This window comes from Microtus oregoni, unplaced genomic scaffold (genome assembly GCF_018167655.1).
Source record: "Microtus oregoni isolate MIOR12 unplaced genomic scaffold, Mior012 000006F_ref0000085, whole genome shotgun sequence".
Classification (NCBI taxonomy): domain Eukaryota; kingdom Metazoa; phylum Chordata; class Mammalia; order Rodentia; family Cricetidae; genus Microtus; species Microtus oregoni.
In genome coordinates, this window is record NW_024543065.1 from 28,143,283 (window position 1) to 28,157,146 (window position 13,864).

At 45.0% G+C, this 13,864-nt stretch overlaps 1 protein-coding gene across 3 annotated transcripts in view; it reads right to left on the reverse strand.

The window, feature by feature from the left end:
• The window catches only part of Armc2 (armadillo repeat containing 2), a 109,615-nt gene extending 100,703 nt beyond the window's left edge, over positions 1-8,912 (reverse strand). The window contains exons 1-2 of one of the 3 annotated variants that reach the window (XM_041654012.1): positions 8,701-8,912; positions 1,996-2,251 (exon numbers count right to left, since the gene is read on the reverse strand). In XM_041654012.1, the coding sequence (XP_041509946.1) occupies positions 1,996-2,213 (218 nt within the window). In that variant the 5' untranslated portion in view covers positions 2,214-2,251; positions 8,701-8,912. Of the gene's footprint in view, positions 1-1,995; positions 2,252-8,612 lie in introns of all 3 variants that reach the window. The other 2 variants (XM_041654011.1, XM_041654014.1) reach the window with 2 other exon arrangements.
• Between the last annotated feature and the right edge of the window lie 4,952 nt (positions 8,913-13,864).

Below are 13,864 nucleotides of genomic sequence, written 5' to 3' on the forward strand. Positions count from 1 at the left end.
ACAAGATCCGGCCTCCCTGGAATAAAGGGTTGCAGCATTCAAGATTAATACAGTCAGTTTTCCTACATGGTAGACAGGTGGCAACCGAGATGAAAATGCAATACAAGTGGTGCTTGATTCTAAGCCTAGAGAAGCATACATTGTCTGTGAGGAAAACGGAAACTCAAAGAAAGTAACTAAAGGAGCACCAACTAGCTGGAAAGACAGACCATTCTTGCCCACAGAACACATAATATTGTTGCATTGTTACCTTTTTTGCAACATTATTTATAATGAAGTTTTTAAAGTGTTGCTTCCAACTTTCAACTTACACACAGAATCAATGCAATCTTAAAGTCCCAGTTGTTATTTTGTATCAACAAATTGAACCGGAAGTGTTTATGCAGAGGTAAAAGACCCAGAATAATCAGTAGTAACAGTAATAGAGAGCGAAGGTAGAAGGGACACTGTTGGGCTTCAAAGCACACCATAATGCCAGCAACAGGGCGCTGTTAGAAGCATCATCAGGAACAGACCTGCAAGCATACGGCTAAATGGGTGGCCATCAGCGGAGCAAAGGATGCAGGTACTCTCTGGTTTGAGAGGAGGGAGAGACCTATAAACCTCCTAAGTTGAAAAGTTTGTTTAGTCAGATGTACTTAGCTCATCTAACCTACGGATATCAGAGCTCATCAAGGCAGCGCAGCACACTACAGACTGAGTTGTTTACTCTCAGGACCTGCTGACCCATCTGAAGCTGCAGCTTGCTACTGTTGCCCAGCACCATAAGAGTGCATCTGGCTGCACTGGCGAGCCCAGGAGAATATCAAAAGTCAAAGTCTAGTTTCTCCTGAGTACCCAGCACTTCCATGTCATAAAATGGAACTTTATACACTGAATCATTGTAAGTTAGTGACTTTGTGCAGGGCAGAGAGATAATCGTTCCAACACACACACACACACACACACGCACACACACACACGCACGACTTCACATCCACCTCAGAAATGAGCTCAAACTCAATTTGAGAGCCAAATATAAGGCTCAAAACGATAAAACCTCTACAAGATATGACAGAAGAGAGTCAGGCTAAACTTGGGTCAGGTGACGACTTTTCTATGCAGCAGTGACGTCAAGCCCCAGGACGGAAAGCTGATCGGCCAAACTATGCTAAAATTAAAAACATCTGCTCACAGAAGGCACTCAAGAGCATAAGAAGCCCAAGTCTGGTAGGAAAAAAGACTTGCAAAAGATGGATAACATAAGAGTTTGCTATCCAGGCTACTCAAAGAATGCTTAAATCTCAACAAGAACACAAACAACCCAATTTAGAAACTGGGCCACAGGCTTGAACAGATGCCTGACCAAAGAAGACACACAGATGGCGAGCAAGCGCATGAAAAGATGCTCTGCATCACGTCACCGGGAAAAGATGCAAATCACCTCCCGAGGAGTCAGGGACCAGGTAGTGGGGAAGGCAGCAGACTGGCAATGCTCACTTAATGCTCGTGGAAACGCACAGTAGAGAGCCGCTGTGGAAGGTGGGTTGGTGATTTCTTATAAGACCAAACATATTCTCACCATCTGCCCCTGCCATGGGGTCCTTGGCAACTACCCAAAGAATCTGCGAACTTGTACCTCCCCAAAAGCATGCACATGGGGAGTTAGAGCGTTGATGGACATGGAATGTGGGAACAGAATTTCCATCGGAAGAAACTCAAGGGCGCGACTATGGTGCAATCAGATGATGCAACTTTATTGGGTGCTAAAGAGAAATGAGCTTCTGGGCCATGAAAGACCATTGAGGAAGAATACATTCAAATTCCTCAGTGAGAGCAGCCAATTAGAAAGGGCTCTCATGGGCATGATGCCTGCTATATGACGTCCTGGGGAACATAGGACTTTAGAGACAGCAAGATGATCAAGGACTGGCAGGCGTTAAGGGGGAGAAGGACAGAGAGAACTAATCTGGTGGCCTAAATATTTGTGTGCCCACCAAAGCCAAGCATCAGTACCTGAAGGAGGAGGGAGGTCTGTTTTCCGGGGTCCTGGATGAGGCAGGCCCAAACAGCTTCCTCTGGTCTTCCCGGGGTGTGAAGGGCCTTTGGGTTCTAACTGCTCTTAAGGCATTCCGCGCTTCACTTATGATTTCCGCGCTGGTCTTCTGCCTGGACATCAAAGGTCGATGAAAGGGATCCAGCTTCTCTAACTTCTGATCACTGGATGACAACATCTTTCCTTTCAAATGAAAACGGTCTTCAGACACACGCCCTGCAGATATATGATACAAGAAACACGCATTATTTTCTTAACCTGGTACTTTAGACAGAAAGGCACCCATCCATATACTAAGCTATTCCTCTATACACGCCTGAAAATAAACACGAACAGGGCCTGGGGAGGTGTCGGTGAATTACGTGCTGGCTGAGCAAGCAGGGGGAACCAAGTTCAGATCCCCAGGACCGACTTAAAAAGCTGGGAATGCAGCTGCGCCTGTTGCTCCAGCGCGCTGGAAGGCAGAGGCCAGCCAACCCCAACTCTCCAGCCAGCCAGACTCCCCCAAACAGCAGCCTCTAGGCTCAGTGAGAGACCCGATCTCAAAAAAGAGGGTGCAGAAATGATTGATATTTTCATGTCAACTCCCTGGTTCACACATGCCCCACATGTAAGTGTACCTGCACACGCATGTGCATCTATACATGTAGCGTGTGCACATGTGCGCACACACACACACACACACACACACACGAAAGAGCCAAAGAATCCAGGGCCTACTGCTGCCAGGCAAATGTTCCTCTACTAAGACTGGACCCTGCCCCAGGCCTGCCCCAACCTTGTCCCTTCCCCACCCCAGGCCAACCCCAGCCCCAGCCCCAGACTTCATCTCATATCCATAAACCTACCTGAAAGCACTGAGAGTTCTATTAAGTTTTAATTAAGTTTTTGTCCCCTTCCCTACCACCCCTACACAAAGGGCTTATATAGGTTAAACTGGAGCCTGGGGGCATCCTTCCAAACAGCATTTGTTTTCCCAACAAACCCTCAAGAATGGCTCATTCCCATACTGTCTAATTTTTTTCCTAATGAATCAATTCACATCATCTTCAATTATGATATTGTCCATGGTGGATAAATACCAAACATTAATATCTAGTATTCTTTTCCCAGCCTATCAAATACTTACAGCCATGCAGCAGGGCCATGAGACAGTGGATCCTTCTCAAAGGGCAATGTGACTAACAGTGATCAGCCTAACCCAACAATGGCCCATTGTGGCCCACAGAGACCAACCTAGCACAACAATGTTCCAATGTGGCCCACAGAGACCAACCCAACCTAACAATGGCACAACATGGCCCATAGAGACCTATATAACCCAACAATGATACAGTGTGACCCACAGAGACCACCCTAACCCAACAATGGTCCAGTGTGCCCACAGAGACCAATGTAACTCAACAATGGTCCAATATGGTCCATAGAGACCAGCCTACCTCAATAAAGGTCCAATGTTACCTACAGAGTCCAGGCAAACCTAACAATGGTCCAGGTTTTTAAAAATATATTCTAAGTAATATATGGTATCAACATATTCATTATTTTAGCAAAACTTTTCATCCTAAAAAATAAAAAAGTAAAAACTAACCCCAATCCTAAAAAAATAAAAAAACCAACCTTACACAAATGTGCTTTCAGAGACACAGGCCTATCCATTATTCAGGCCTCAGCATCCAACCTCAGAACGGCTTCTTCTAAAAAGAGAATGTTTTGAGACCCGTGCAAGGAGACAGAAAAGATCCTGTTTCCATAAGCAACTGATTCCTTAGACAGAGAAATTTGCTACGTGTGACCCTTCTCGTTGAGCACAGAAACAGACAGGAACATTCGGTTAGCTCTACTCGGCTCCACCCCCAAGTTTCTGAAAAGACAATGTCATTCTGCACATACACAGCAGCAGGCACCTCACTGAAGAGGCAGCCACCGTCTGAGCAGTTCTCCAGAGGCTCTCCTAGTCAGGATTTTGAGTTTAAACAAGGACTCCAGAATTATGTGTGTATATGCATGTGTGCATGTGTATGTATATATATTAACAAAACTACCAAAAACTATGGCAGGCCTAAGACATCTTACTTCTAACACTTCTGACGAGGTTAGATTATCAATAACTTCCAATGAGATTTGTTTCAAAATATATAAAATGCCTTAGGTGCACATACACCTGCATACTGTTTTATTTCATATATATTAATGTATAGTTTTGATCTATAAATTCAGCCTCACAACAGACATGGTCATGGCAGTTGGCTGGATTTAGAAAGACTCCTTGAAAGGCCTGGAGTGTGGTACAGTGGTGGATTGTGCACTTAGACCATGGAAGGCCCCGATTCTGACCCTCACCACCACAAAAGGAAGCAAAAGGCTACGGTGACTTGAAATCGTGTGATTTAGAAGTTTCTATACAATAAAAAGGCTTCTTTCTAGACACTAAGTCAAGTTGTCTAGGCTTTCGGCCTCGCATAGCACTAGCGAGTCCTGCAATGTCCAAAGGGAGTCGGGCAAAACGAATACAGACTCAACAGAGAGCTCTGGGAAGTAAAAAGGCATCTTGTTCCTGACCCACACTCCTCTCGGCTAGTTTTCAGTTTTAGCATCCAAAAGTACACAGCACAACGGAGCAAGAACTCAGGCGGTTTTCTTTTTTTTTTTCTCTTTTTTTTGGTTTTTTCGAGACAGGGTTTCTCTGCGGCTTTGGAGCCTGTCTTGGAACTAGCTCTGTAGACCCAAACTCACAGAGATCTGCCTGCCTCTGCCTCCCGAGTGCTGGGATTAAAGGCGTGCACCACCAACGCCCGACTCAGGCGGTTTTCTAAGAGTTCTGTAAAATATTTGGATCCACAGGTAATTAGACTGAACAAATATCTGTGGGAAAATAAATGTAGGTAAAAGATTTTTTTAAAAAAAAGTGTGAGGGGGCTGTTCAGCAGTTAAGAGCACTGGCGGCTCTTCCAGAAGACCTGTGTTTGGGTCCCAGCACCCACAGGATATATCACAAATGTCTGCGATGCTAGTCCCAAGTTATCCAAAGCCATCTTCTGGCCTGCTTGGGTACTGCACGCACACCGTGGACAGATACACATGCAGGCAAAACATCCATGCACATGAAAATAATAATTTTAAAACCGTGTATAAATGTTCACAGCTTTCTCCATCTCCTCCCAAGTGCTACTATAATACGATCTGTACCATTTATCTCTGGTTATTATATCAATGCTAACAAATTATTAGCTAAATCAAACTTAGAAACGTTTACTAGTATGACAAAACTGGTGACAGTTATGTTTCTTTTTGATAAAGATGATGTTTTGTTTTGGGTTTCTTACAGTGGTTGAGTTACAAGTTGTGATCTATTAAGTTGTAAATTATCAGTGGGCTTAGTCAATGTGAAAAATAGTTACAAAGAGTGTGAACATCTATTTTACAACAAAGCATGCCAGGCCATAACATAATCACACTACAGAAATCTTCATTTTGCACAGCCTTTCTGGCAATGGAGCAGGTTCGTTCTACTAGAGTGACCAACTGAACAAAGGCAGTATGTTTGCTACAAGTAAAGGCCTCCTCCTAGATCCCTGGGACCACAAAGAACAATAAAACTCTGCCTTTCTGCTAAGCCAGCTGGACCGCTAATGTCAGGGAAGAATTTAATACTAAATAGTGGGCCAAGTCCTCTTGAGTACATCGCCTCCCCAGATCCTGAGACTCTCCTGTGAGATAGATAAACTCAAAGCAATAGTGAAGGCAAAGCTATGCTACATGCCCAGGACTGTTGGTCAAGCTATTCTAGACTTCGATGGGTGGTTGGGAGGCCATGTCTGGAGGCTGGGGGTTGCAATACTTGCCTATTGGTATAAAAACACTCGAGATGTTTTCCCTACAAGGGAAGCCTTCTCAGTATGTACCAAGTATCAGCCTTTTTTTGTATCCAAATGATTTCATTATAAAGAAGAAATTGAGGGGACAATGAAAACTGACACAAATGGCCATGCAATTACTCAACAGGAAATGAAATGTTCCAATTAGGAGAGAGCACCTAGCAGCTTATGAAGGAGGAAGCGCTTGAGCTAAGGTCTGGAAAATGGGCTGACTTTGAGCAGGTGACAGTGGCCTCAGAGGAGAGAATTGTGAGTAAGCCAAGAAAGAGCATCCGGAGCATGTGTGGCTGTGTACGGCCCAGCAGGGCTCCAAGGATGAAGCCTGGATGGGGACCAGAGGGAGAGCAACATGGCAGGGAGAAACAAGGCACAAGCTGATGCCTGGACTGAAGATCTTGAAGGTTGGTGTGACTTGTGACTTGGCAAGGGTGGGCAGGAAGGAGAAAAGGGAGAAGAGAAAAACTGGGCAGTTCTTACTCCTCCCATGCTACCTGAGAATCACTTCCTCAAGAACCCTTCCTGGGCATGCCTTTCCCACACTTTTAGGCTGAGTTTAGTGGCCTTTATACAGACTCCATAGGGTCCCTAACTGTCTCTGTCTTATGTATTTCCAGTGATGGAACTAACTGCTCATCACCTGGGGTTGTTCCCTACCCTGGGACCCTGAACTCCAACCCTCCAGAGTAGCACAACTGAAGACTATGCACACCTCAACGAAAAACTCCCAGAGTGAAGGTTACAGGGCTTCTTTAATCGGAGATATCCACTGTGGTAGATGATAAAGGTATATTAGTGTTCACACTGGCATCTGATTTGTGAGGCTCTGTGGCAACGTAAGTTCAAATATAGCTTCTTCTCTCTTTCCAGTTGCCCTAAAGAACGGGACTGGACAAATGCTACAGTCAATGAGCCCTGTATGGAAGTCTGAGATTCAGGAGTAGCAGTGACTTCAAGGTGAGAACAGTAATGGGCACTGAGAACAGAAGGAGTAGGTACGTGAGAAAACAGGAAGAGACCAAAGGCAACATGGATTAGGCAGACCTACAGGGGTCAGAGAGAGCCCAGGAGCCCTTCCAGAAGAAGCCAGGGGAGAAGAGGGAAGCTAAGTTCTGTCTCACATCACGCTGTCTTCAGTCTGTGGTATCCAATGGGATCCCGAAAGGATCCCATCTACAGAAGGAAAACTGAAATAGGAACTGGTTGTTGCTATTGTTTCAATGTGTATGGGTAGGTTACCTGTGATTATGTCAGTACACCCCATGCACACAGTGCCCACAGAAGCCAGAAGAGAACACTGAATTCCTTGGAACTCGATTTACAAGTGGATGTGAGCCACCATATAGATGCTGGTGAGCAAACCCTGGTCCTCAGAAAGAGCAACCAGTGCTCTTAACCAGCCCGTGTGTTATTTTTTAAAAACAAAATATTTCTTATTGATGTGAAAGAAATTCAAAATCATTATTTACATAATTTTATACCTAAATTATAAAAACTTACATGGCAGCAATTCCAGTTCCAGGGAATCTGATGCCCTCTCCTGACTTCAGAGGGCACTGCATGCACACAGTGCACATACATACATACAGGCAAACACTCATGCATATAAAACAAGAATTAAAACCCTATCTTTATTTTTGCTACTACTAGCACCTAAACCAGATATTTCATGCTAAGCGTGGCAATATCCTATCAACATTGCCAAAATCAGTGTGGATGGGTTCACTCCCTTTCCCCAGCAAATCAAACACACAGGACCCTTTCCATGATGAAATTACTTTGGTGTTAACATGCTTATCCAAATAGGTGTGAGAAAAGCACTTAGATGTCAGGGCAAGTGTTTAAGTCCTCTGACGATCCACAGTGCTGTGACCTTGGGCAAGGTATTGAGCATCTTTACACTTGTGTTTTTGTCTGTAAAAACCACAGTGACTGCCTCTTAATGTGGTTTTTAGCGTCGCGTGAGATGGCCCATATGCTTTAGCACAGTGTTTAGCCCTTGGAAAAGTTAAGAACTACTGTCCAGGGGCTATGTGATAGAGAGGAGCCAGGAAAACTTCCTTGTGAGTGAAAATATTCACTAGTAAGAGAAACCCCCAAATAGAATGGCATTTGCTCAGTGTTTTTATGTATATCATAAATTTAAATTTTCAAGTAGAGAGTACTGCCCTTGATAAAAACAGACAGCTTCTACTAATGGCTTTACTGAATGTCAGATATACCAAATCAACACCAACTGTGAGTCAGAACCTTAGAGATTCACAAAATGGGATGCAAATGGTGTGACTTGCTTTTATACCAAGTTAAAAGAATTTGAAGTCGGGATGGGATGGAAGGACATGCTGTAGTATTCGTGGCATGGGTCGCAAGAGGCATTCTGTACACATAGGATGTAATTAATATTGTTCCACTTTCTTGAGGACACACCCGTTACCTAGAAAAGTCCACGTTTGCTCTGTGTGACCTTGGCTACGTCTCCTGCCTACACAAAACCCCTTAGTCTACCACTCTCTTCTCATTCAGCCGGTGTTCCGGTGTTACTGAACTCCTGTTATTAGGTCCCAGGCGACTGCTAAGTATTACAGAAGGAGACATTTGTGCGAACCTGAGAGTATGCAGCAGCACCACTCGACCCTATCGGGAGAGAGAAGACAAAACAACAGCAGGAGGGGTCCCTGGTGAACCTGCGGGGGACTCCTCACCTCCCGCTAGCACAGCGGCTCTCTCACTCCGGGCAAAGCCCGCTCCTCCATCGGTCCAGGTTAGGGCCGAGCGCCGCAGCATCCTCACCTCACCCTCCTGCCCTCCCGCGCACTGCCTTTGCCAGGCAGGCTAGCGTCTCCATGGTAACCGTACACAAACCACCTTGTGCTGCAGGCGGGGCAGTCAGCGCGCGGAGAGATGTGGAACACGCTGGAGTTGGTGCTGAGAAGGGAACTCCAAGATTCACTCAAAGCATCTAAGCCCAGAGCTGGAAACAGACAGCGGCCGAGGGAGATCAGCTGGTCCTTCTGCATCTGCAGGGCAGTGGCGACAGAGGCAGGGAGGGGCGGGGTGGCTCTGCCCCACTCTCCACCACTGAGCCTGCGCCAATCCCGCTGCGCATGCGTAGCAGTGCCTGGCGAGCTGAAGGCGGGTGCGGGCGTACCCGCGGGACGGTACCCACAGGGAAAAGGCGAGGGTAGGAAAGGGGGAGTCTTCTTTGACTTTAACAATGTATTCAACCAGTTTCCTTCTACACGCGTGATTCCCGAACCTTTATTATCAACAGGCAGAGGAACAATTTCAATTTAATGTTTGGCGGAAAGAGTCGGTTTCTGGTTATGGATGTCAATATCCTCCTGGTCCCGGTTCCTTACCCTTCCCTCCATTATACATAAGTGTGTGTGTCGGGGGGAGGGGTGCTATCCTGTGTTTGGCTGAAGCTTGGGCTGTGACAAAATAAATATAAAGCGCTGTAGCAATGAGTACTAACCTGTTGGATATTTTTAACTCCATGCATTTGTGCAGCACTCAACAGTTTACAGAGCAAGCGCACAACAGAGCAATTAGGGATCCGAGGTCAGATCAGGTGAGCGCCAGAACGATTAAAATCTAGGGTTCCTGGGGCCAATCACTACGGCCCAGGCCCTAAGGGGAAGGGGGGTAAAAGAGTCCCATGTTTATGTTTTTAGTTGAAATTCTGTTTTCTCCTATCATTAGGTGATCTTGTGAAATACAAACGAGGCATAAACTCTAGGTTTACACAATGGTTTTAAATACAGGGATTATCAGAGCAAGTGTTGTCCACACTGGGAAACTGCCTTATTCCGTGGTGCCGAGTGACTTGTAAAGAATGACAAGATTGCATCTATTCTGCAAACATAGCACACGTGATGAGAAATGACACCTGGAACTAAAGAAAAAATGTTTGCCAAGAGCTGAATAAGATTTCCCACGCCACGGACAATGAAAACTCAGTTGGTGATAAAATTTAGGACCCCAAACGAAACATTCATGTTCTTTGGGATTGAAGTCCCCATTAGCGATTCAACAGGGCCTGTCCTATGAAGTCCTGTTTACTAGTCACCAGACTCTGACACGGGAAGGGACATCGCCTGCTGCATAGGAAGCCTCAACTAGTGTTTCGACTTCACAGTTTGTGAGATGTGGTAAAATATAGCTCCATTTGGGTCTCTTGGTGGCCTTTTAAAATACAGTGCTGTTTAGCTGACCCTAGGTGGAGAGAAGTAGGGGTTCTGACTTTTCTGCTGTTAAATGACTGGTAATCTGATAGTAACTCAACCTCAACGTCTCTCTAGATGATGTCAGGTGAAAACTTCAAATGTATCAAACTGCTTTTTGTAGGGCCCGGGTTTGCCCTTGTTCCTGGGGTGCTTTTGCGAGGACAGTTTCTGGTCAGCTAACTAAGCATTCTGTTTGTTCCTGTGTTCTCCCTGGCCTGCCTGGTGATTAGCTGTAGGGCATCGACTCCATTGTTAATATGGTAATTTCCCACCTGCCTGGGCGGAGATCCTTGTGCAGCAGTTAGGTACTTCAGGACTTCCCCAAATCTAAATAAACTGGCATTTGGCTGGTCTTCTTTCGAATGACCCTGGTCTCCTTGTGTGTTCTTTCAATCTCCAGGCCCTTGCCCGACTCGCGTACAGTACAATGACGCGCAAACTGTACCGAGGGTGTAACACAAAATCCGGTGTTACAGCTTTTCATCTCCCTAACCCTGACCTCAGATTTGGGGTTTACTATGGCCTTCCCAAAAGTTGCAGTAAGCTGACTAACTATAAAGTTACCATTTCTATGCCAGGCAGTGGTGGCACACACCTTTGATCTCAGCACTCAGGAGGCAAAAGCAAGCAGATCTCTGAGTTTGAGGCTAGCCTGGTCTACAGAGCAAGTTCCAGGACAGCTAGAGCTATGCAGATAAATTTTGTCTTGAAAAACAAAAACAAACAAAATTATCGTATCCATTGTAACATTATCTTAAAAATCTGTAAACTAGACACAGACCGGCACTTGGAAAGCTTAGGCAGGAGGATTACCACAAGTTCAAGAAAGACTAACCTGGACTACAGAGGGAGAGACCTTTCCTCAAAAGACAAAACAAATAAATCAACAACAGCAAGCTGGTTATATCACTTAGCTCTGGTCTTGTGTCTAGGATGGTGGTCCAAACTAGACTGTGTAGGCATACCATTGAAATATGAAGCTGGTCAACCCAGCAGGCCAGGTGTCAGTCAAATGAGTTAGAATAACTGAAAGAATGACAAAGGCATGGGGCTGTAGAGATGGCTCAGTGGTTAAGAGCATTGCCTGCTCTTCCAAAGGTCCTGAGTTCAATTCCCGGAAACCACATGGTGGCTCACAACCATCTGTAATGAGGTCTGGTGCCCTCTTCTGGCCTGCAGACATACACACAGACAGAATATTGTATACATAATAAATAAATAAATATAAAAAAATGACAAAGGCAGAATTATAGGAACATTTACTTGGAGAAATAATTCCATATAGCTTTCTTTCCTGTAAAACAGTGTATGGGAAAATATTTAGGCTGCCGCAGCAGAGGCCTGTGTGGCGGATGTAGCTGCTCCTCCAGGTATCTGGTGGCTGTTTAACGGGAGTCTACACAGCTACCAGTATGTTTTATAGCCCTTAAAGAGAAATGATTAATTATAAGTATATGACATTTATAGAATACTTTATAGTTTCTAAATTGATTTCCATTGGAACATTTCATTCTGTCATCTCATCCAGAGTTTACGATAATCCTGAAAGGTTAATCCAAGGGTCATCATTTGCATTCGAAATCGGAGCTTCAGAAGGTGAGGTAAGGGCATGCGATCTGGTGTTCTTGGTGTCAGAGTCCAGTCAGCTGTGCTGTCATGGTACAGACATGAATGTAAGCTTTGAGGCCAGCACCTCTCCTCCACAGAAATAGGAGATCCTCCCTAGGTAGGTGTGGTGGGCTCTGGGCATCAAAAGGAACTTTAGAATCTTCACCTGGAAATGCTCCCCTGGCGTCTGGAATTTGAGTTACCAAAAGGATTATGTAGGTGGTAAATTAATGTACTATTGTGATGTCTCTGATATGAAAATGAGAGGAGGGCTGGAGAGATGCTCAGCAGTTAAGAGTGCTTGATGCTCTTGCAGAGCGTCAGCGTTTGGTCCCCAGTACCCACATAGAACGGCTCACAACCACCTGCAAACTCCAGTTCCAGGGAACAGGCATGTGGACTCGCGCACGCACACACACACACACACTGCAAAAGAATATAAACTTGTGGGTGGCTTTTATGTGCAGAGACTTGTTATGGGAAAATTTGTACACTGTGTGGAACTGTATTGTTGTGATTCGTGCAATAAAAAGCTGAATGGCCAATAACTAGAAAGAGGTATAGACAGTCAAAGAAAAATAGTTTAAAAATAATAAAGTCTTTAAAGAGAGAGTAGAATAATGTAAAGAAAAAACCCTCATAAAGGTGGGAAAGACACGGAGTGTCTGGATCGTCTGAATCCTCTTTGTTGACTTTGAAATTTTTAAATGCTAATGAACAAAAAACAATAGCCTGCAGAGAGACACTGGATAGCAGGGGGAAACTGCTGAATTAAACCACTTCAAAATGGAAGTCAGAAAACACATTGCGTTGGGGACAAGTTATGCCTTTGTTTCCACAAGAAACAAGGAGATACGGTTCTCTTCAAAGTTAGTACCAATCATTGATTGGGGGAGACCTGAAAGTCTGTCTACAGATGCTAATGAGATTTTACAGCTTAGAGTTTACACCACACATACCTGGTACTTAATACCTAGTTCTTATTCTGACTTATCTAGTAGGCACATCCTTGAAAAGACATAAATTGAATAAATAGTTCACTAACATTCCAATTCCTTCCTTGCCATACTTTTATGACTTCAGAAGAGATGGGACTCTCAGGAACGAAATGTCTGGCAAGAAACAAAGACTGCCAACTTAGAATTCTAGTACTCGCTTCAAGATGTTCAGTCTTTTAATTTTATTTATCACACAGTCCCCGTAAAGAATTCATCAAACTGATAGCCCGCACAATCCTCGCATACAAACTCAAGAGCGCAAACGCATTTAAATGAACTTGGATAGAACTGGACAGTGCGGTGAAACATGAGTCCATGGAGCTTGATGGACAGAAAGCTAGAGCTGACCGAAAGCATCCGCTCCAACAATTACAGGACAAATCTCTATTTAATGGGGCTCAGCGTTTGCTGGTGCATCCGAGAATCACTTCAGTTTTCCACCGTAGCACGTTGCCTCGGCCAGCCCTGACCACATGCACACAGAGCGCCAACAGTTGGCAACAATACTAATGAGGAAGGGTCCATTCCGTGGCCACGTGAGTCCAAAGGATGTAACTAATCCGTGTTTCATTGGAGGGAGTCCCAATGTTTGGGGAGTCGGGAGGACTCCATGAAAAGCTTCATCCTATGCGCCGGCTGCAGAGCCTCAGCCAGGTTAAAAGAAGCCTTTGAAGACAAGCAGAAGACAGCAGTCTGTTCAACTCCCCTGCGAGACATTACTGCCGATGTCTGGATCTTTTCAAAGTGTCCACCTGCAAATAAAACACAGTTCTACTCAAAGGAGCTTAACCACCAAGCCCATGGTGTACTAATCCCTTAGCAGGAATGTGGAAGCGGACGGGTTCAGTGTGGGTCCTGCAGCTCAGAGATCAGCACGTGTCCCTCACAACTCTCTACACGGTCACAGGTGGCTGTGGCATCACTGAGCTGTACACTCTCAATCTTTAGTATCCAGAATCGGGGAAGAGAAGTAGATGGACCCTCTTCATCTACATCAGGACAATAGGAAGGGAAACATCCCATGGAGCTGAAGGAGCACTTTCCTACAGGGCATAAGACCCTGAATTCATTCAGTCCCCAGCAATACACACGCACATGCACATACATACATGCACATTCGCA